The sequence below is a fragment of the Triticum urartu genome, chromosome 3A (genome assembly GCF_056163025.1).
Source record: "Triticum urartu cultivar PI428250 chromosome 3A, HENAU_Tu73, whole genome shotgun sequence".
Lineage (NCBI taxonomy): Eukaryota > Viridiplantae > Streptophyta > Magnoliopsida > Poales > Poaceae > Triticum > Triticum urartu.
Window position 1 is genome coordinate 699,385,008 of NC_141875.1, and position 21,506 is coordinate 699,406,513.

The 21,506-nt window shown below is 41.2% G+C and overlaps 1 protein-coding gene and 1 pseudogene across 1 annotated transcript; both read left to right on the forward strand.

Moving 5' to 3' along the window:
- Positions 1-10,179: 10,179 nt before the first annotated feature.
- LOC125549320 (glutathione transferase GST 23-like) lies at positions 10,180-10,838 on the forward strand. The gene is made up of 2 exons (XM_048712761.2): positions 10,180-10,280; positions 10,362-10,838. Exons 1-2 carry the CDS (start codon positions 10,245-10,247, stop codon positions 10,734-10,736), a joined length of 411 nt encoding a protein of 136 aa, XP_048568718.1. The 5' UTR covers positions 10,180-10,244; the 3' UTR covers positions 10,737-10,838.
- Positions 10,839-15,933: 5,095 nt separating this feature from the next.
- Positions 15,934-21,506, forward strand: part of LOC147981820 (dirigent protein 22 pseudogene) — a 41,621-nt pseudogene continuing 36,048 nt past the window's right edge.

Here is a 21,506-nt window from a genome sequence, read left to right on the forward strand (position 1 = left end):
TTTGTTGTTATTTTTTAGTTTAAGCAATTATTCGGGATGTATTAGTGATAACTTATAGGGTTTTTGCTTTTGCAGAAATCAAGGAGCCCCTCCATCATCCCCGCCGTCGTCCCCGTCACCGACCCCCTCTGACCTCGAGGTGAGACCAGCCAGATCTCCATGTCAATATGAGTACTATAAGATATATATGATGTAGATAAAAACATGTATATCCTGTGTTGCTCAAATAGGATATGTGGTTGCCCAAGTGCCCGGTCATGTTTTGGTTACACCTCCGAGTGGCCTATGTTTTGCCGGAGTGTTGATTAATTTCCGTTCCGGCAAATTTCAGGCGCTTGATATGACCTTTTTTAGCAAATGTCATACCGGATTTTTCCGTGAATTCTGGCATGACTTGTGCTAGAATATGTAGGAAATATCGAGTGCCTGGATTTTCTCGAAAAATAATGATCTAATTTAGGTTTTTTAGTACATATATTTAATTGTACAAGTTTAATCTTTGAAATATGAACGTAGGAAATGTCGTACTTGGACGACGACAGTCTCCCGGGGGAGTGCAGCTGGTGCCACGACGATCGAGGTATGTGCGACAGGTTCGTTGAGCTGGACGAAGATCGGTGCTTCAGCATTAAGCTCGAGGAAACCTTCGATGTTGAAACGGTACGCAACAACGACAAGTGTTTTTTTTTCGTAATTAAGTATGACTTCAACTATTTCAACGTCTAATTTTCATCTTTTACAATTCGACTAGCTTATCCTATGCCATGCAAGACGCTATGCCTTGGAGAGGATGGGTTTTGAAGACCATGAAAATTTTCAAACAAAGAAAATACACCTAAGGACCCATCATGATATCGATTTTGAAGTAAATCTGTACAATTCTCAGAGCGTAACCCATTTTGGTTGCCAAAATTGGGAAGCACTTTGCAAAATGTATGGTTTTTATGAGGGTATGATTGTCACCATGGATCTTGGTGATCCTGACATCGAGCAAGACAATATGGAGATTTGGGTCTTTGTTGATACGCTTCCGATTCTACCGCAATGTGAGTTTCTCAAACATAGTTATTAACTAATTTATATTGTTTATTTTAAAATAGTTGACAACTTATTTCCATTGACAGCTTATTTTGAATCTTCAAAGAATGTGCAGAAGATGGTAGACAAAACCCACTACACTGATGGCTCCGAATTAACTTATAAGGAGAAAAGTCATCTGATTGCTTATTGTACTTATCTTGAGAATTACAATACCTATTATCGAACTCCTCCAAATTATGGTGAATACGTGCCACTAGTGCATATGTTGAACCACGGTAACTTCTATGAAGATACCCTGGTAAGATTTTTTTACTATTACGACATCCGTGCATCTTTTGCATACTTTTAAAACTAGTACATCATTGCTAACTACAAACTTATTACTATGTTTTTCAACAGGAAATCCCGATGGATTGTGTGCCTCATCTGATGTAGCAGAATGGTCGCCTTGCAGTTCTGAACATACAGCCAGGTCAATCTAAGGAGCTCACCTGTGCATATCGGATTTCTAAAACCGGTGAACACATGCTAATCAAAGAATGAAAAAAATGTTTGGACATTCGCAAGGAGGTTCTTGAAAGTAACATTAAGCGAAAGGCAAGACTTGAAGACAGGACAATCTCCATTCTCCATAATGGAGAGTCAGGGGCTATCTTGTTTTTTGCTATTTTACTTTAGAGAATATAGTAGGTCCTAAGAGAATGTAGTAGATCCTATGAGGTACAATATGTTTATTATGTGATACAATGTGTTAGAGTTGATGATGAGGAGTACTTGTGATTACGACTAGTGACCAATTTGCTATGTGATGTTTTATTGATGAAAACGATGATCTTGAGAAGGTGTTATATGACAATGATGTAGTATGATGATAAGTTGTTAATGATATGATGATGATGATGATGATATTTATTATATCATTGGGTGAAAGAACCGCGAATTAGTTTCAAGTGGATGGACATCCACTTGAAACTAGTCCACGGTTCTTTCACCCTGTGATGTAATAACTCATTATGATGTAAAAACAATTTCTAAATTTCTGTTGTATGAAAACTTGTGTAAAGGTGTACGAATACAACATGAAATAAAAAAGAAATAAAATACGAAATAATAGTAGCAGCGCGGGCAGGGAGAAGCGCTACTACTAATTACCAGTAGCGCTCCTCCGGGAAGTCGCTACTACTAAGTCGATTTAGCAGTAGCGTGGGCGGAGGCATGCTACTGCTATACGTTAGCTGTAGCGCCTTATCAGTAGCGCATCGCCCCGCGCTACTGATAGGCCTAAAACTCACGCTGCTGCTAGGCTTTTTCCTATTAGTGTATAAGTGAAGCAAGACAATCCTAATCTTTTTCTATATAAAGTACTTAATGGTATGACAAAAAAGATAAATAAGCTAGAAAATGCCAGAAAAATAGAAACATCTAGCCATTAATTTAGTGTATCCTCAATTAAATCTATATCTATATCTATATCTAATATTAAAAGATGGGTCCTTTCATAGTTTTTCATAAGTCACGCGTTTATATCCGTTGATTTTATTTTACCCATAAAGATTGACAGCTGAGATTTAAAAATAGATATACAAAACGGGACAGAAAAAAACATGCACCCACGGAATCGAACACAAACCTACCATCCTGATCCCTTTCTGTTTTTTGTTCGAATACTATGAGGAGTCCTAGCTGAACACAACATAATTGCCTCCAATTATACGCCCCAAACCAACGTTTCCTTGCATGAACCGTGTAGGACTTATAGAGACTAAATAACCGATCGCAAGGCGTACCGGAAGCATCCAAGTAACCACACGTGACTATTAAAATATACACCATCGTCGTGTGCCGCACAAACCAAACCAAACCCAACACAAACCGTCAAAGGGATCGACCAACAATGTGTCACCAATCGTTAAAAAGGAGTCGTCGTTGACTCAGGATTAAATCCAGCAACGATCGACTGTTTGTTCTGGAGGCAGCGACTCCAAGTTGCTCTGTTCCCCGAATCAACGTCGGCTTCCGTTCTCGCCGTGCCATCGCTGGATCCTGCGCACCTTCCGCTCCCATCTTCTTCTACGCGAGATTTTCGTCGGTCTCATCCGATCCGGCGCGTCATAGTGGGAGGGGGGCGTTGTTACGAGCGATCTCATCCTCGGAAGCGCCTGCGACAAGCGGATGGTCGCAGTACCGCTGGATCGCAGATCCCAGAGTACCCGGATGGGATGGCACCGCTGCTCCCCTCCCCTGGCGCCACCCCCTCTCCCTCCATGTCGGCCACATCGGCGTTGGGTCTCGAGAAACAGGGACGAGAAATGGCTTATATCAACACCGTGTGTTTCTGTACCAACAAAGATTGTATTGACGGCAAGCTGGCCATCCTAATGGCTACTGCAGAAAAAGAACGACAGCAGTGGAGATGGTAGTTGTGTTTCCAGATAAGTTTGTCTCTTTATTGCTTGACGAGGATGATCGAGGGAGTGGACGTCACCCAGCGGCCCCTGCTCTTCCCCATGATTTTGGGGAGTGGATGTCACCATGGATCGGGCCGCCGGCGTGGGTAGGCCGTTCGCTAAGCATGTGCCGAGGTCGTCCCCGCATGGAAGGGCAGCTGCCGCTGAGTTGTTTGCTGGGAGCTGGGCAGGAACTACGTTATCTGAAGCACGGCCACCGCTTGCCTGTGTAAACTGCAGTGTACAGGGACAAAAGGAATGAAAGAGATCACATGAAGGTTGTGATGGCTTGGCCGAAGAAGCTGCAGGTGATTGGCTACCGAAGCGTGTTGTATCCTGAAAGAACCAACACTGAGAGAGAGACAATAAGAAGAAGAAGAAAATGTGGGCCAAGATTGATAGTTTCTCATCTTGTCAGTGGTCTGACTGTATTATTTTTATGAAAGAAACAGGCACTATAATTTGCAAGACACGGGGAAGTGAAAAATATGAGCTCATGTTTCTTTAGAATTTTATAAAAAGTGTGTTTTATCTTGATGTTTAAAATTAGGGCAATGATTTTTTAGAAGTCCAATTGAGAAAGGTAACATGATGTTTTTTCAGCGGTCCACACAGATTGATGAGTTCACAAGGAATTTGCCTTTTGCAACCATAAGATTGATGAGGACCCGGAACGCATTCAGTGTAGAGCTGGTAGTATGACATCAAATCTTGAGTTAGTTAATTACATGCTATTTGAAATGTTTTGTTGTCCATACTTCACCCCTTTATATCCGCTGATTTTATGTTAATCACAAAGATTGAAGGTCGAGATTTTTTTTTCATCCGCCGTTTCCTTATGATAGACATAGACCAATTCATCCGATAATATTTTTGTTTGTGAAAAGCTAGACCCGAACCAGGATGACAAGTTCATAGACGGCAGCGCACCAACCAACTAACCCAAGAACTGTTTTTGAAAATTTTAAGGAAGATGACTTTTTATTGGTGACGCAAGTTTTCTTTAAAACAAAACTTCCCAGCCCAACGAAAACAAAGTTTGGGCTGACCTCCCGATACCCCAGTTTGGGCTGGACACGGTCGTTCTGCACTTTGTTCTCTTTCCTTTTTTTTTCTTTACTTTTTCTATTTCTTTTCTTTTCTTTTTCATTTTTCCATTTTTCTTTCTTTCTGCTTTCGTGTACTATACAAAGTTCATTGCATGTTTTATATACAAAAGTGTTCATCGTATTTTTAAGGGAATGTTCACCCTATATTGAGCAAATGTTCATCATATTTTTAAAAACTTCAATGTGTATCACAAAAAATGTCAATAAGTATTTGAATAGTTTTCAGAGTATATCACAAAAATATTCAATGTGCATTTTAAAATTGTTCAGCATATATTACTAATTGTACAATACATTTGTAAAAAAAATATTATATATAAAACATTTCAACAAATGTTCGGGATTTCAAAACTTTGTTCATGTTTTTTGAAACTTTTGATCACTTTTTTCAACAATTGTTCATGTTTTAAAAGTTTTTCAAATTCGGAAGTTGTTCACATTTTTCAAATACTATTTCATATAAAATTAAAACACCTATTATTTTAATATTTGTCATCTGAGAGATTAGGGACAGGCACAAGCGACAAGGACTAATATAAAAAGTCTCTAATTGTCTGCACATAAATGGCGCGCCATGAGGTAGGTGATGGTTGGGCATGCGATACGCACGGGGATGTTTGCCAGTGAAACTAATAACAGCTGCTGGAGTAACTCCCAGACTCCCGTTGTAACGTGGGAAGAAAACCAATCTTCTCTGCCTGACCTTCCTTTGACCTAAACTAGCCACGACGCTCCAACCGTAGTCCGAAAAGAAAACCAATATTCTCCATATGACTCTGATTACATTTCATTCCTCTCTTATCCTCCGCCTACTATACGCAAAGTCTCCTTCAACATGCGGACGGCTGCGCCGCTGGTATTTTTTCCGTAATTGCTAGGTACTATCTGATGCTAGTTAATTGTGTTTCAGGATTTCATATGTTTAGTTCATGATTCAACAAAAATAATTGCTACCTTTGGATCTGCTAGCCAAAATGGTGCCATGCAAGCAAAATTCAGTGGTAGAACATACTGCCAAAGAAAATAAATGCTTATAAATTTTGTTTCCGGGCATTTTAGACCACTAGCGTGCAAGGTGAAGCGAACACTACCATGTTGAGAACTAATCAGCGGTGTGCATCCTGCCAGGCATGCTACAGGTTGAGTTGCGATTAGTGCTGTTCGGCCGTAACCGTTGCTGGAGTGCTACCGGTTAGCAGCGTTCGGCCCGAGTGCTGCTGGCTGTATACTACCAGCGGCGCGGTAGTAGCGTCGCTCCGGCCAAACGCTGCTACAAGGCACGTCTGGACGCCACTAATGAGGGGGTCTTGTACTACTGAGACACCGTCTCACCACCCCATCCCTCTAACCACGTCCCCACCTACCTCCTTTTCTCCAACGCTGGCAGCCTGTGCCCACTCTCCGCCGACCCTGCACCCCGAACAGTCAACCTCTTGTTAGAGTTTTTTTTTTGAAAAGGGGGATTTCCCGGCCTCTGCATCAGAAAGATGCATACGGCTATCTTATTAATCAAATAAAGTAGTGCCAACATGGTTTTAAAGGTTTTCAAAAGTAATAAAAAAGCATAGAAAACTCACACAGAGCCAATAAGGGCTAGAAACACCAACTAGCCAAGAAAAGACGCCACAACCGGCTGGCTAAAACTAGATAGGGAAACTAATTGCCTATCCTATTACATGACCGCCATCCAAACCGGTTGAAGATATCCCAAGCTACCATCTCCCAGCGGAAAGACCCAGTAACCAAATGCTCCCTGGCCTCCGTCTGGGTGAGTAGCGACCACGAACGGATCAGAGCCGTAGTTCGGAATATGACCTGCAAAAAATGTATACATGATATTCTGTTAAAAACCAAATCATTTCTGCAAGTCCAGATATTCCACAGCAAAGCACAAACTCCAACCCGAATATGTCTCGCTAAGTCAGGCTCAATCCCATTAAGCCATGTCCCAAATAACGCATTAACAGAATCCGGTGGATTGATATTAAAAGCAATGTGGACCGTCTGCCAAAGTACCTTGGCCAACGGGCAATCAAAAAAGAGGTGTTTGATAGTCTCATCCCGATCGCAGAAACTACACCTAGTAGGTCCTGTCCAATTACGCTTTATCAAGTTGTCCTTAGTTAAAATAACTTGTTTATGGACAAACCACATAAACACTTTTATTTTCAAAGAAACTTTGACATCCCAAACATGCTTGGACGTAGGAATGGAGTTCGAATTAATAACATCAATATACATTGATTTAACCGTGAATACTCCAGACTTAGTCAATTTCCAGTGTAATTCGTCGGGTTGTTGTGAAAGCTGGACCTCCATCAGTCTCCTAACTAGACGGAGCCATTCTTCCCAACGATTGCCCGCTAGCGTTCGTCGGAATTGAATTTAAGGGGGGTAGATCGAAAGACCGATGCGACGAACACCTCACGTTGTTGAACAATGCGGTATAAAGACGGATATTGGATGGCCAAGGGTGTCTCGCCGAGCCAAGTATCCTCCCAGAAACGTGTACTCATGCCGTTCCCAATAACAAACTTCGTCCTATTAAACATGTGAATCGGTCAGCCTGACTGTAACCTGGGACAAAGTTTTTGTCTGGAGGTACTTGCTGCGAAGGATTTGAGCCCACATAGCATCATTTTCCGATGAGAGCTTCCACAACCACTTGTTAGAGTTAATTGCTCACATTATGCTACTGGTAATCAGATCTTATGTAATACACATGAACACTATTTGATTTGATGCGGAAATTAGTGGACAGTAGAGTGATTATACCTCCGTTTGAAGAGGCCATCTCGGTGGAGGAAGTAGAGTCTGATGTTGGTGATGAATTGCAGCAGCGTAGTCGATCACAACTCCGGCACCTCACTAGAGTAAGGCCAAGCCTTCACGTTAACGTCCAATGCGGTCCTGATTAAAACAAAGTTGGAGTAATTATCGGAGTGCATTGTTACCCTAAGAGATACCATGATCAAATAGGTGCAGGGATGCCCTCATTTATATATAGCGTTGTATATGACGTGGGACCTAACCATCATCGTAATTAGGCCCCCCATCATAGGTGCAAATTGCTAATTACTGTTATTTACTGTTAATCCCATAATTAACTCATGGACCCACTTTAACTTACGGTAATTAACATATTAACCATTTAATCACTTAATATTTCTAATGTTCTTCCACTTGATTGAATCGTTAACATCATTAGTGCATACTTCGACAAAGGCATCACACCAAGATAATGTATTCACAACAATAGATAATCATTACTCGAACCCCCAAATATATAGCGTAAGACTTCATCTCGGAAGAGATAATTATTTATGGTTGGCAGTTTGTATGGGCATGCATCATGCTCCCTAATTATGGTCTTAATAGTTTGTTTCTTTATTAATCATTATTTGCACTTAGTATGCGAAACAAACTTCCTTATTCCAAGTTGAAATATTGAGATCTCATTATTTTAGTTACCCGGATAGTTATAGGCTTTCCATTAGACCGATGCTACCAATATGTTCTCAAAAGAGATTTGGTGGCAAGCCTTTAGTCAGGGGATCAGCAATCATCAATTTAGTACTTATATGCCGGAATTAATTGTTTCATCTTGGACTCTATCTTTCACAACAAGATACTTAAGGTCAATGTGTTTGGCAACACCACTTGACTTGTTACTCGAAAAGAAAACTGCAACTTAATTATCGCAGAATAATGTAAGTGGTTTATTTATGCTGTCTACCACTCTAAGTCTAGGAACAAAGTTCTTAAGGCATACAGCTTGCCCGGTAGCCTCAGAACATGGCACAAACTCTTCTTGCATCGTTGAAGATGCAGTAAGTGTCTGTTTGCAGCTTTTCCATTAAATTGATTCCCCTGCAAGTGTGAAGATATAGTCTGATCTGGTTTTCTTACTATCCTTAGAGCATGCAAAATCAGCGTTTGAGTAACTCGTAATTTCTGGGTTGTCAGTCTTTCTATATCTAAGCATATGATTTTTAGTCCCTTAAAGATAGCGCTTTACTTTCTTGACAGCTTTACAGTGATCTAAGTCTGAATTACACTGATATCTGCCAAGCATTCCAGTTACATTTGCTAAGTCAGGACGTGTATATACTTGAGCATACATAATGCTCCTGGAGTGGAAGGTGACATCATAAAGATCCCAATATACTATTGAATTGGACATGTGTGGCACCTACACAATTACTAGTGTCTGATAAAGTTAATAGAGATGATAAAGCTGAACTGCTGTGGTAGGTGGGCCATCTAATAATTGTACATGATCAAGTCGTAAATATAGGCATGCCCGCTCCACTTTTGAGCCCCTATCTAACGAGCACTCATGGAGCAGCTAGTATACATGAGACATGATGTTTTCCAAGGAGTTGCCGCTTTACCGAGAGCCAGCACGTCACTAGTAGAAAACGGACCATTAGTACCGGTTTGTAAGGGCCTTTAGTGCCGGTTATGGAACCGGCACTAAAGTTTCGGCACTAAAGCCCCCCCCCCTTAGTACCGGTTTGGCACGAACCGGCGCTAAAGTGCCACCACGTGGCGTGAGCTCGCGCCCTGGTACGGGGGACCTTTAGTACCGGGTTTTTTTTAATTTTCTTTTTTGAAAATTTTGGAAAAAAAATTTGTTTTTTTATTTTTAATTTTTCTGAATTATTTGATGATTTAGTCTCTAATCACCTCTCTTAACTACTCAAGTGTGGATCACTCATTCCAAATCATCTAACTTCCCGACCGGTCACCCATCCCTCTCACTACTCCAGCCCGAGCACGCTTAACTTTCGGGTTCTATTCTCCCTCACTCCAAGTCTGCACTTGTTGTTTTCCTGACAATAGTAAGATGTCAATCCTATTAATCTTCAGGAATTTTGCTTGAGCATGAAGTGACACATTTCACTGTTTGAGTTTGAAACTATTGTTTTAAAAAACAATAATTATTTAGTAACACTAATATTTCTTGAATAATTAGTTTGACCACAGTTTGACCACAGTTTGACCAGATTTGACCAAAATTGAAATAACTAAAATAATTATTTAGTAACACTAATATTCTAGAATAATTAGTTTGACCATTGTTTGACCACAGTTTGCCCACTGTTTGAATATTTTTCAATTTTTTCCACTCTAGATCTTAAAAGCCTCGTAACTTTTTTCTATTAGGTTTTTGAGGATTTTGCAAATGTTTAAATTCGGATGTAACTTTTCGAGTAGATGATTTTTCATATAAAAAACTTTTTCATCCGAGTTAGTATGCAAAAGTTATGCCCATTTTTACAAATTTCAGAGAGAGTTTGCAAATAAAGTCAAAATTCACATTTGCAAATTTTCCCAACAACTAGACCACATATCACATGAGAAACTTATTTTCTTTTATTTTTTTGACATTTCCATTATTTTCTTTTATTTTTTTAAAACTGAAAAGGCGATCCGGGGGGGGGGGGTAGAGTTTGAAAATGGGACCTTTAGTACCGGTTCGACCCCTTTAGTACCGGTTCATGGCAACAACCCCGTCCACAAGAAAGTTCCCGTGCTCCTCCACGGCGACCGCGCCGTCTGCGAGTCCCTCCTTATCGTCGAGTACGTCGACTAGGCCTTCCCCGGCCCACCCCTCCTCCCCGCCGACCCCTACGAGAGGGCCATGGCCCGCTTCTGGGCCAGCTTCATCGACGGCAAGGTAGGCAACCAACCCGACGGTGGCCGCACACCTCAGTCCTCGCCCAGCTTCATCCGCTGATTTTTTGCCTGCACCGTGCAGTGCTCGAAGGCGTACTGGTTGGCGCTGTGGGCGGAGGGCGAGGCACAGGAGGGGTTTGTGAAGGAGGCCAAGGAGAACTTCGCGCTGCTGGAGGCGCGGCTGGAGGGGAGGCGGTTCTTCGGCGGCGACGCCATCGGTCTTGTCGACATCGCCGCCTGCGGGTTCGCGCACTGGCTAGGCGTCTTCGAGGAGGTTGCCGAGGTGAGACTGGTCACCGAGGACGAGTTCCCTCGCTTCTGCCGCTGGGCCAAGGAGTACGTGTCCGACGAGAAGGTGAGGGCGTGCCTGCCGGACAGGTCGCACCTGCTCGCCCGCTTCGCTGCCAACAAGGGGATGTTCGTGGCCATCGCCAAGTCCATGCTGCCGCCCAAGTAGCTAGCCAGTGTGTCTATGCCCATCCATGGATGTGCACGAGAGCGCGCATGGGTGTGTCTATGCCCATCCAGCGATCGCCGCTGAGTCAGCTTGTGCTGTTCTGCTGGCCAGAATAAAAAAGGGGAACGTATTGGAGAGGAAGCAATGTGTAGGACAAAGTTTCGTGGGATCCCTGCCATGGTTGTGCTGCCCTTGGAGCATGCACTCCGCGACTTAGGGTGTGTTTGGTAGCATGTATGGACCTAGCCTAGCTGTTCTTTTCTAATACATGTTGAGTGTAGACATGCTGAGTCCATGCATTTGCTGTTGTTTGGCAGCGGTGTATGCATTGAGACATGCTGAGCTGAGACTTTATTTGGCAACCTGCATGTGTTTAGACATGCTGAACAATTTTGAATTTCGAAAAAAAATTGAATGGTGAACAAAATTTAAACAAATTTTGAACATTTTTTTGACAATTTAAACAAATTTTGAAATTCTGTTTTTAAAAAATTTAAACATATTTTGAACATTAAAAAATGAAATTCTGAACATTTTTTGAAAATTTAAACATAATTTGAAATTCTATTTTTTTTGAAATTTTGAACTTTTTTTGAAAATTTAAACAAAATTTGATATTCTAAATATTTTTTGGAAAATTTACATATATTTTGATATTATTAATAGTTTTTGAAATTTTTAATATTTTTTGAAAATTTAAACAAAATTTGAAATTTGAACTTTTTAAAAAATTAAAACAAAATTTGAAATTCCTAACTGCACCCTGTCTGGGGTGCATGAGATGGGCATAGCTGAGGGCCTTTTTTGCATCAGACGAAGGTCGGGGCGAGCATGGCTGCCTCCATGCACCCTGTCTGGGGTGCATGAGATGGGCATAGCTGAGGGCCTTTTTTGCATCAGATGAGCATAGCCCAAGTGAGCTCATGCACTCTACCAAACAGCCCAAGTGAGCTCATGCACTCTACCAAACAGCGAAAAGTGGGTCGAATAGGGAACTTTCAGGCTCATGCACCCTCCGTGCAGGCTACCAAACACACCCTTAAGGTAGGAGGAAGCCATGTCCTCCACGGTGCTACTGTTTGGTTCATAAGCCTAGAACTTTTTTTAGTCCCAACTTATAAGTCCTAAGTCCCTAAAAAGTCTCTATATGTTTGGTTTCCGGGACTTATAAGTCTCTATAAGACCATATTATAACTATAAGTCCCTATAAGTCCCTCCTTGAGAGTCTTATTCCATAAGTCTCAAATGCTCACTTTAAGTCCCTATAAGTCCCTCCTGTTTGGTTTAGATGGGACTTATTTAAGTCCCTAGACCAATAAGTCCCTGGAAACAAACACCCTCGCGTCCAGGCGATTCATTTAGCGCCGACGGCTGACGAGCCATGGACAAATCGCCATGCAATATGCCCCACAAGCATCCACTGAACGCGTTTTCAAAAAAAATCTCAATTTTTCAGACGTGCTGTTTATGCCACAAATGCAAGTGCACCGAATACAAATGCAGAACAACACATATCCTAGCTAGCAGCTTCACCAGCAACTCAAAACAAAAACTGTAGAATATTTTAGTATGGGTCCGTCTATGTTACATCTAGATGTGAGATTATGTTGTCATGTGTTTTGTAATCCTCTCTGCTGGACTTTTTTGTTGTTTGTTTGTTTTTTAGCCTTTTTCGCTTTTGTTTGCTGTCAGGTTGAACACACGCGGCTGCTTGGCCAGCGCTAGCTAGCTCGGCTCCCTCGCTGGCCTTGACTTGATTGATACTGTACAAGTCTGCATGCAATGAGAAGCAGCCCTATTGTTGATAACGCCCGTATCCTTCAGTTTTTTGCAAAGTGCCCTGCAGCTTGTCCCTAGGTTGACATCTTTTAGGTCAATTTACCCCATCCGCAAAACATGAAAAAAGTTTGTGATTTTTTTAAGAATTTGAAATAAAAATAGTGGTAGCTTAAAAAGTGTTCATCAATTCAAAAAATGTTCATCAAGTCAAAAAAGGTCACAAATTAGAAAAATATATTCACGATATAAAAGATGTTCAAGAATTTGAAAAATGTTCGCTAACTTCAAAAGTTTTCACCAATTCAATACGTATTGGTGAAATTAAATGATGCTCGTGAATTTGTTAAATTTTCATGATTTTCTAAAAATATTCATGAATAAAAGAAATGTTCATGAATTCAAAAAAAAGGTCATGAATTTTAAAAATGTACATCGGGACAGAAAAATGGTCGAACCTAGTTGCAAGTTGATGGTGGACTTGAAATTGGGTCAAGAAAATGTTGGGGCCAGTTGCGAGTCAAGGATGGACTTGCAACTGGGACAAATGAAAGGGTCAATGGCCGAGTTGCATGTCAATGATGGACTTTTAACTGGGACGGAAAATTGATTATAGCCCAGTTGCGAGTCAAGAGTGGACTTGTAACTAGGACAACTACACAAAACAACAATACCAGTTGCGAGTCGAGGATGGACTTACAGCTAGGAAAACTACACAAAACTACGCTAGAAGTTGCGAGTCGAGGGTGAACTTGCAACTAGGACAACAAAAAATCTATGTGCCTAGTTACGAGTCAAAGGTGGACTTGCAACTGGGACAACTACGAAATTACGAGCCCAGTTGCGAGTCAATGGAGGACTTGCAACTGGGGATGAAAACAAACTGTGCGTTTAGTTGTTGCAGGCTTAGTTGTGAGGGCAAACTTGTAACAAGGACAACTACACAAAAACTATGATACTATTTGCGAATCAAGGGTGGACTCGCAACTGGACAACAAGAAAATACGAGCCTGGTTGCGAGTCGAGCGCGGACTTGCAACTGGGATGAAAAATAAAATAACCCAGTTGCGAGTCAAGGGTGGACTTGCAACTGGGACAATAAAAACATAGCTTCAGTTGCAAGTCAAGGGTGGGCTTGCAACTCAGAAAATTATGAACCCGGTTGCGAGTCGATGGTTGACTTGCAACTGGGATGAAATAATCTATGGGCCAGTTGCGAGTTAAGGGTGTACCTGCAACTGCGATGAAACTGAAAATACATGTGGAGTTGCGATTCAACAATGAGCTTGCAGCTGGGATGAAACAAAAATGGGCCCAGTTGCGAGTGGAGGATGGACTTGCAACTGGGATGAAAAACAAAAACATAGGCTCCAGTTGCAAGTCGATGGCGGGCTTGCAACTCGGATAACTATGAGCCCACTTGCGAGTCAATGGCAGACTTACAACTGGGACAACTATGAAATCATGTGCTCAGTTGTGAGTCAAGGGTCGACTTGCAACTGGGATGAAACGGTCTACGAAATCGTACGTTTGAAAATTAGATGAGACATTGCCAAATCTCATCTCGGTGAGTAACAACTTTTGTGAAATAGAGGCCCATATACTAACACCGGCGCAAGCATGGGAGACAACGAGAATAACGGCCACCAGAGCGACACCAAAAATCGGCCTGACAACGCAAACACCAGCACGAGACAAGGCACATGCATGTGAACAAAAATAATTTTGCACAAAACATACATGTTTAATCACGTGGTGAACAACTTAAGTGTGACATAGCTAAAAACCATCTAGATGAGAATTAGCTAATCCAAAAAAATAAAAATAGAGATATGTAAAATAGATGTGAAAACAAAAAACTAAAATCATGAATTTAAAAAATGGAAAAATGGAAAAACAAAAACAAAAAACAATCCTGCCCTCGAATTGGTGTCAAGAATAGACTTGCACAAAGGACAAAAACTGATCAAGCCCAGTTACGTATCAAGCGCAAGCCAAAGCCTATCTCTCCACGGAGCTTGTCTCTTCGACATCGAACTTGAATGGAAATAGAAATACACAGCGACAAGCAATAGAGCATGCCACATCCACTTTTACAACGCATGTCAGAAGAAATGGGGCGCATGCAAAAAAAAAAGACCTGACAAGTGAACAAACAAAACAAGGTGACATAGGAATACATGGGTCGCCAACATGAGATCAAGAGTTTGCGGAAAAATTAAAACAATAAAATCCAACAAACAACATCTAGTATGCGCGGAAATTTGATCACGTGGTCTCACTAAGGATATTATTTGGGCGATAGAAAAAAGAAAAATAATAATATATGAAATGTTTTTTAACCTGAATATAAAATGAAATGTTAGTACAAGGAGATAGTGCAACTGCATGGTGCTTAAAAATGTAACAGAAATGGGAGACTAGAGAGTCAATCCATTCATGTGTTTTGAGTTAGACAAAAAAGGATTGGGACACATGGATACGTGGCACTCTCGTGACAAACCCTCGTACAGCCGTCGTGAGTCTTTTTTTTTTCTAAGGATCAACAGTCGCACGAGTCAAGCAAGAAAAGACAAACAAAACACAATCAGCCCATCTAACAATTCCTGCTGGGCCTCGCTACTAATAACATCACGAACCAGAACGCACCGCGACAAGCGACAAGCCAGGCGATCGACCAGAAACACGAATCTTAGCATGTGAAAAATCAACGGCAGGCAAGTTAGATGTGATATAACTACTTCATATCTAGATGTGAAATAGTAAATCTGTTTTAGTATATCTAAAGACAAATAAAAGGGGAGCAGCTCGAAACAAATGCAGAACACCATCGTGGAAAGCACGGATCCGGCTTGGAATCGTCTCACCTCTAGTACTCCTCATGTACTCCTCCAGCATTATATTCGCATTTCTTTACAAAGGGAGTATTATTTAGAAAACGAGACATAAATCTTGTTTTCAACATATACTTGAGCCTACTAATGTTATCTTTACTGCATGCGCTGCTAGACTCGTGGATTGTTCTACAGAAAAAAGAAGGAACGTAAAACATACTTAGTGACGTAGCTAGTTCTTTCAGGTGGCACAAGATATCTTCAGAAGGGTGCATGGCAGGGGAGCTAACGTTCGAAATGAAGCCACCACACCGCCTTCTAGCTAGAAAGATACGCCCGGCGAGGACGGTCGTTGGGCACTGTTGCAGATGAGCCGTTGTACCTACTGCGAAGTCACTAGTTCTAACGAGCCGAACACATATATCTCTTGCTGAACTGTCAATGCGCCGCCTAATGTATGGATACCCGCTTTCGCGCCCAGCCGCAGCGCGTAAATACTAGCATACGAAGTACGCACACAGCACACATCATAGTCAAGCCCACAAAAGCATCACAACAGCAAAACACCGACTACTCAAGGGAAATCCATGGCCTCTGCCGCGCTCTTCGTCGTCCTCCTCGCCCTGGCCACCATGCGGCCGCAGACCACGTCGTCCCAGAAGGAGACGCACCTCAAGGTGTACTGGCATGGCATGACGTGGTGAGCGGACCGGACCTGACGTCGGTGCCGGTGGCGCGCGCGGCCACGACCAACACCTCCAAGACAGCCTTCGGCGTCGTCATGGTCATGGACAACTCACTCACCGCGGGGCCGAGCCTCAACTCATCCAGGCTCATGGGCCACGCCGCCGGCAAGGACCAGCTGGCGCTGCTCATGCTTATGAACTTCGTCTTCACCGCCGGCAAGTACAACGGCAGCAGCGTCGCCATTATCGGTCGCAACGAGGTGTTCACCGAGGTTCGTGAGATGCTTTGGCTGCTGTTGAAACGTTCGCCTCACCACATTCTGCCTTCAGTTATTTTTCTTTATCGCCCTTCTCCACTTCTCTTTTAATTTTTTTTTTCTCCTCACACATCTCTCTCGCATATGTAAAACTCGCTCTTTCTATCTTCGGCGGCATCTAGTTTTCTCCTGTGTTTTTTCCTTACCAAATCAATCATCTCCTAGGCTGCCAACCGTGTCTTCTCCCTCGCCCCGCGATGGCTAGGTCCACTCCCGATTGAATACCTCCGTCATGGCCCCACTTAGACGCCATCGCCGCCTTGCTCACACGATCCTGCCACGACCACCTCGGTCGTGCAAGTGGCATCGACAGTGGAGGAGAGGAGGCATGACCATCGACATACATGGTCTGAAGAACCACAACGACAGGCAATGCTCGAGGGTGCAGGTGGGCGCGGTGGTGGCAGATCCAAGGTGGTGGAGGTTTCCAAGCTGGGCACATGCAGTGGCTCAACCTATTGACAAACAACTTCTGCCCCCTTGACCCAATCTTCATCTACCCATCCACGATCGCCGGGAATTGAAATCATATAGTTGGAGTATAATGTCCGGCCCTCTCTCTCAGATCGGTCTTTTGGTTGCATTGGCTAGAGCATGCACTTCTACATGGTATCGAAGCCAAGAGGTCTTGAGTTCAAGACCCGGCTGGTGCAATTAAAATTGCAGCCCACTTTCGGTTCACGTTTAAGCCTGAGGGAGCCACACGTGAGAGGGAGTGTTGACGTATAATGTGGTGTCTAGTCTTCCATCAGATCGGTTTTTTGATTGCATTGGCGAGAGCATGCACTTCTACACCTATCATCCATTTCATGCATGCAAATCAAATATTAAACAATTTATGAAACAATTATCATTTATACCAAGTCATAAGTCATAACCATGCCATAGCTAGGCAATCCTCGCTTTGGCTTTAAGGGTGTTCACTACGAGCTCATCCTCAAGGACCTCGAGAACGAGAGGGAACTGCCTTTCACGCACAACCCTGTCCACAAGAAGCTGTTGATGCTCCTCCACGGTGACTGGGGCGTCGTCTGCGCGTCACCCTCCATCGTGGAGTAATATGGACAAGACCTTTGACAGCCTGCCGTTCGTGCTGGCGACGTGCATGACTGAGCAATGACCCACTTATGGGCTTAGTTCGTCAATGACAAGGTGAGTATCTCGCTGACAATTATGAACCGTACGAAACAGCTCGCTTTACCGGTGATATTTACAATAAAAAATTTATCAAAAATGGAACAAGAATATATCAGAATAATATCTTCCACATTCTCATCGTGATATGCATTCTGGCTTCAGGGGAATGATTTTTGCTGAAAAATAATTAAAAAACAGTGATGCTGACGCATTGCATACTTGATGATGTGGATGGCTTCCATGTGTTTGATGATTTGTAGGGCTTGCATGTGCCGGAAAAGAAATATGAAGGGATTACATTTACCTGATGACATGGAGTGCTATCTGGCATGTGTGGTAAGGTGAGGTGTGTGCATGTTTAGAAAAATAGAAGTAGTGAGGATCAACTATTCAGGCATATATAATTTATTAACAATCAAGGTTTGTTTTTAACTTTCTACCCATTTTGTTAATTGCTATACGCATATATGGAGTGCTTTATTAATATGGTGGGGGTGCTGATCTGGATGGACCTTGGCGAGGTTGGTGATGCAGAACCTCACACTGCTGGAGGGATGGCCGCTGCAACGGACCAAAAGGTTCTTCGAGGGCGACACCATTGGCTTCCTCGACTTAGGTGCCATCACAATTACACTATGGCTGGAAGTGTTTGAAGAGGTGACTGTGGTGCGCCTGCTCACCGAGGAGAAACAATGTATTATAGACGGTGGGCAAAGGGCTACCGGCGGACCAAACGATGAGGCAATGCCTGCCAGACCGAGACCTCATGGCTGTCGATCTCTACCCCCTCCACTAACTTTGCTACAATTACAGATTGTTTGTTACAAACCACAATCTACAAGCCAATATGCCCGAGGCAGGGTAGTTGAAATGAGTAAACTACAGGGTGTTCATTATGAAGATTAAATATGGGTTGAGGTGGAGGCCTATGGTTAGTTACAGGGTGGAACCCGCAATAAAATACCAGGACGTTAGTGGGATTAGGGAAGGAAATCACGCTCGTAAGTTAATTTTGTAATCTGTTGCCCATAACTTTAGCAATTTCACACCTCAAAAACAAAGGGGGCCGCGAGGTGATGGTGCGGGGGGAGGGGCCGTAATCCTATAATGTCCTATGTACCCCCATTTATAGTTCTGATTCGTCTTTTTGTTCATGAATCATAAAATATATGTGTCCCAACCGATGTAAGTTGCTCGTGATAACGTACCATTTAAACATTTTCAGTAAGGCAATTCTCAATTCTGAGGGGAAAACTAGGAGGTGGTAGCTAGAATCCATTTCACAAACGTGGTTCTTGATATAATCAATTTAGTCAGCACTGCTCTCCTCTGTTTCTTGTGGAAAAACAGGAATAACTTTGAATTTTGGTTGTTGTTTTCTTGGGTGGTTGGGGGCGGGGGTGGGGGGAGGGGGCTAGGTTTGCATTTAACAGTGTGCAATGTATTAAATTAAAGTTTGTGCGGTGGCCCATGGCATTCTATCTTTTGTGTGACCTAGAAAATATTTGTCAAAGATAAGCGCCAGCTTTCTAATTTCAATACTGAAGCCCCCTTCGTGCTGATGGAAATATGCGAGGAGATGTCTCATGCACGATCTGCGCATGCCAGCTGGATGGATCTTAATGGTATGGTGATGGAAACTGACAATCCATCGTCTCTACCAGGAAGGCAGTGTCTTTTTGCGAGATGGCTTAATATTTTTCTTGCTTATTTCAGTTTCACATGCTATATGCGCTGTTATTGTAGATTTTTCTGTTTTTTTTGCTGCTAGGAACATACACTTTGGAGAGATGTTTTTTCTACGCAGTTCTGTTATTTTAATGTGTGTATTTTCATCTATTTTCTCTGTTTTTTTTTATTTTGATCTTGTTAAAAATACATGTCGAATTTTCAATACAAGTAGTACATTTTTTTATACACACGTAACATCTTTTTATATGTGTGGAATGTTTTTCAGATACAAGATTAACATTTTTTCAAATACATGTTGAACATTTTCTTAATAAATTTTAACCATTTTCAAATACACGATGAACATTCTTTTGAATCATACGAAACTTTTTTATACTATGCAAACATTTTTTAAATTCTATATATATGAATAGTATCACTATACTAATCGACACCCTGGGTGAGGAATAGTTATTCTTCATCCCTCTATTTTACCGTCAATGCACCGTAATTTTACGTTCCTTAAGTTTTTTCTTATTTCCGAAGAAAAAAAAAGACCGTAAGAAAATATATTATCATTTTAAAATATATGTTAGGTTATGTAAAATTACAAACGTAAAAACATAGTGTAAAATACACATAAACTGCAAAAACAATTGTCTTATGACCTATATTTTTATTTTCTTATGGCAAATTTTACATAGTGAATCAATAGAAATGTAACTATTTGAATTCCAATCATAATTTAATTATGAAATGTTCGTAAGATTACCTCGGGTGAAGCATAACTTATTCTGCACCCTGGGTGAGGAATAGTTATTCTTCACTCCCCTCTATTTTACCATCAATGCACCGTAAATTTACGTTCCGTAAGTTTTATTTTATTTTATACGTAAAAATAGACCATAAGAAAAATATATAGTCATCGTAAAGAATATTTATGTTACGTAAAATTACAAACGTAAAACATAGTGTAAATTATACATGAAATGCATTTTTCCTGATCTTATGACCTATATTTTAACTTTTTATGCCAAATTTTATGTAGTGAATCAATATGAATGTAACTATTTGTATTGCAAACATAATTTATTTATGAAATGGCCGTAAAATTACCTCGGATGAAGAATAACTTATTCCGCACCCTGAATGATGAATAGTAACACTATATGTCATGAACATATTTTAGAAACATGCGAATATTTTTTAGATGTCTTATACATATTTTTGAATGGTATGAAATATTATATTTTTAAGACTTATGTATTTTTTACATTTATGAACATTATTTTTAAAATATCACATACAATTCTTTGAAAACATGTTACCATTTTTTAACGGAACAAAACTTATTTTAAAAGTTACATGGAAATTTTTACATTGTATTCAAATTCTATGAAAATATATAATAAACAATATTTTGAAACACGTGAACAATTTCTAAATGTCATTAATATTTTTTCAATGGTACACATATTTTTTAGAATTGCACGAATAATATTTTAACACTGCTTTAACATCTTTTAAATGCACAGCGAACTTTTTTAGACTTTTTTTAAAAACATGTTAACACTGCTTTAACATTAATATTTTGAGATATAGACGAAAGTTAAAAGAAAGAACGAATGAAAACCAACCAATGAAATAAACAAACGAAGCAAAGCAACAGCTTCCGACTGGGTCGTCCCACTACAGTGGTCTTTGGGGCGAGACAAAGACGCTCCTAGTCATCCTTCGCACTAGTTATTTCCTCATTTTGATTTTCATTTCATGATTTCTTGTGGCTTTTGTCTCCTTGGCGTTTGGCCATATTGTGATTTCGCTTATTGCAAGTTATTATGGAGCAATCCAGTATGGGCCGCACCATGAAGGCCAGTAATTTAAACCCTTTCTTTTGTTGTTTCTTTTCTTTTTTATCTTTTCTTTTTTATATTTCTAATGTTTTACATGATTGTATATTTTATGGTTTTAATAAATCCTTATTACTTTTTAATCAAAAAGAGAACTTCTGTTGACAGCAAATGAGAACTTATTTGTAACACGTAAACCTTTTTTGAAAAATATGAGCATCACTGTAAAATAGTTGTGCATCCTGGATAAGAACGGACACACACACACACACACACACACACACACACACACACACACACAAGGCCACAAATGCACATTCGTTGGATTAAAGTGACATGTAGCGCTACGTTATCTAGTTCTCTGTTGTGTCCGCAATTGTTTAGAGCCGGGCCGTAGCTTTCAGTCGTGAAAAAACATGCGACAAACAAACTTCGTTGCGGAGCTACCAAGATGTGTGTCATCCGAACACACAAGCACGCAATGCATATATTAAGTTTC